General features: G+C 35.9%; 1 protein-coding gene across 1 annotated transcript in view; it reads left to right on the forward strand.

The window, feature by feature from the left end:
* The window catches only part of cox7b (cytochrome c oxidase subunit 7B), a gene marked incomplete in the record, with an annotated part of 4600 nt that extends 2646 nt beyond the window's left edge, over positions 1-1954 (forward strand). Inside the window, 1 exon segment of the mRNA XM_014029065.1 lies at positions 1755-1954. Within this exon segment, the coding sequence (XP_013884519.1) occupies positions 1755-1838 (84 nt within the window).
* Positions 1955-2643: the final 689 nt, after the last annotated feature.

Below are 2643 nucleotides of genomic sequence, written 5' to 3' on the forward strand. Positions count from 1 at the left end.
TATCAGAATGATCCAGGTGTCAAAATGTAGCTTTTAAAGACAAGAATCTGAAAATGTAATTAGGTCGTAGCAGGTAGAAGCATGGCTGTYTTTACAAGCACAGGTGGAAGGCTGACTTCATAAACAAAATAAGGCTTGGCTCCACAAGCAAAGGTTGGTTAAGATTAAACTTTAATATGTACATCCAAAGAGAAAAACGCTTCCACAAAACAAATTTACACCCATAAACAAAAAGACTTGTCATATAAAAAATAAACACTTGATAYAAAAAACTCCACTTCCAGGGAGTTTTTTTTTTGTTGTGTTTTAAAGGCAGCTGGAGTGTTTCAGGTTCTACGGCTCAATTTGCTTTTGTTGAGAGCTGTACTGCAGTGGGGAAACGATGAGACGTGACGARGCTTTACGGCGTCATTTCCAGCATTCGTTTCCCATCCAAGTCATCTCAACTTTGCCATGCTTCTCCTCCTGCATACTTTGTCCTAGAGCTGCATTGTAATTTATATCTGTAAAGTACCTGTGCCAAATGATGGCTATGCCTTTTGGTGCCTGTACAACTTATAGTTTTTGAAATATTAATGTTTAAAATCATACAATGCCAGTCAATGGAGCCTTGTATTGGTCCAATACTGCCCCCTGCTGTATCTACTCAGTACTGAACCATAGTTTAATAATATTTAAACTCAGTAGTTCAGTGATTTACAATACTAATATATAGTATTTTGATGTTTTTCTAAAATCTTGTCCTAATATTACTCTGTTGTAATATTATGCAGTTCTTAATCAACAACTGCATTGCCAATGTGGCCTCTTTCTGCACACATACAACCCAACCCCTGGCATTGCCCTCTGCCACAGTGGTCTCATGGTTAACTCTATGGGCTTTCATGTGGGAGATCTGGGTTCAAAACCCAGCTACAGTAACTTTAACAAAAAATCACTACAAACTTCATATTGTCACACAATTACCTTAATTCTAAACACCTGCTGATGTGACAGGCACAAGCTGGTACAGAAAACATATTTGAACTTGGTCACAGTTCATTCTGAAAGTCCACTGCTGCAGGCAAAAACATGCTACATGGAAATGCACACTTGTTTTTACATCGTAAAAACCCATGTCTAGTTCTGTTTGTTTTTTGTTCGGCTTCAGCARTGCCTCCTTATACTCCACGACTGATTAAAAAAAGTTGTCTTCGGAGGAATTAAACACCTTTTTTAACGTGGTTGGAGCTGCTGCTCAACTCAGGTCTGACTGTCAAGTGAATGAACACAACACAGTTTGTGTGCAGTTCTTAAAGGGAAAGGTCACTGTGGCTTACACAGGGGACAGAAATAACAATTAGTGTCAAAGAGAAATGGATTTGAGGGCCAAAGAGCTGCATCAGTCACAGAGCACAGAGTCCTCTGTGGATCAGAACATGTAGTTTATTCTCCTTATTSTCCTTGTGTTGCATACATGAACATTACTGTTGTGCAAAAGCTCAGCTGTGAGTTACAACCACCAGAGGGCAGCTAAAGCTTTTTTTCCCCCTCAGGTCCCTCATCAGGAGCATTTTGTAGTGTGAAAAACAAAACATCTCATTCTGAAATGTATATTTTATTTTTGCTCAAATTTTAGATATATTTAAGTTCTGAAAACCTTAAATTGTGAAAAATGTCTGAATTTGATATTAACAGCATTCCTTTACTATGAGAGAGTTAGTCGTAATAAATAAATGTTGACATTCTTGCATGTTGTTCTGTTTTTTGTGCAGGTAATAACTCAAGGTGGCATCACCTGGAATCTTTCTCCAGTCAACAGGCTCACGCCGCGGCCATGGAGGGAGGCTGAGGAGTAAAGGTCCAGACAAGAACTCCTCTGGTTGTACAGATGAATAACAGCATGTTCAGTCAGTCAATGACTGTGTTTATTCTAACATCTTTTCTTCAAATAAATTCTCAAATACATCTCTTATCATGATTTGTTTTATATGATGAACGGCTCTCTTTTTTTAATTTCGAAACTACAAATCTTACAAGCATACATACATCTTATTCAAGAGCCTTGGTTTACAAGCAGCCACTGAAAATTAAAATAAGGAACATAAATAAAATCCAACATGAAAGCTGTTTAAAACAATTGCATTATAGCATTACAACAGGAAATATGTATAAAGCATATTAAGTTAAACAGTAGGAAATACTGTAAGGGGTCTTAGTCATTAATATTTGATTATTTTTCAAAAAACAAATTGGACATATAGAGGAGAGCATCCTTTGATTCATTTTCAAAGATAAAAAGTGATATTTCTTTTAGATAACATAGAAGGTTAGGGGTAATTTTCAAAAATTTACATTTATGCAAATAATATTTAGCTATAATGATCAAGTTATTAACTATAACATCCAATTTTGTGTCCACAGTATTAAAGCCAAGTTTAATATTGTACGTTAAAGTTGGAATATTTAAATTATTGGCCAACAACCAATTATGAAGATCCTTCCAAAACTTAGAAGTATAACTAGACATGGGTTTTTACGATGTAAAACCAAGTGTGCATTGCCATGTAGCATGTCATTGCAGAAAAAGTTTACCTTGCAAATGCAATTATTGACACTTAAGTGCAATATATTACAGCAATAGGACAACATAAAGACAGTATT

This window comes from Austrofundulus limnaeus, unplaced genomic scaffold, assembly GCF_001266775.1.
Source record: "Austrofundulus limnaeus strain Quisiro unplaced genomic scaffold, Austrofundulus_limnaeus-1.0 Scaffold848, whole genome shotgun sequence".
Classification (NCBI taxonomy): domain Eukaryota; kingdom Metazoa; phylum Chordata; class Actinopteri; order Cyprinodontiformes; family Rivulidae; genus Austrofundulus; species Austrofundulus limnaeus.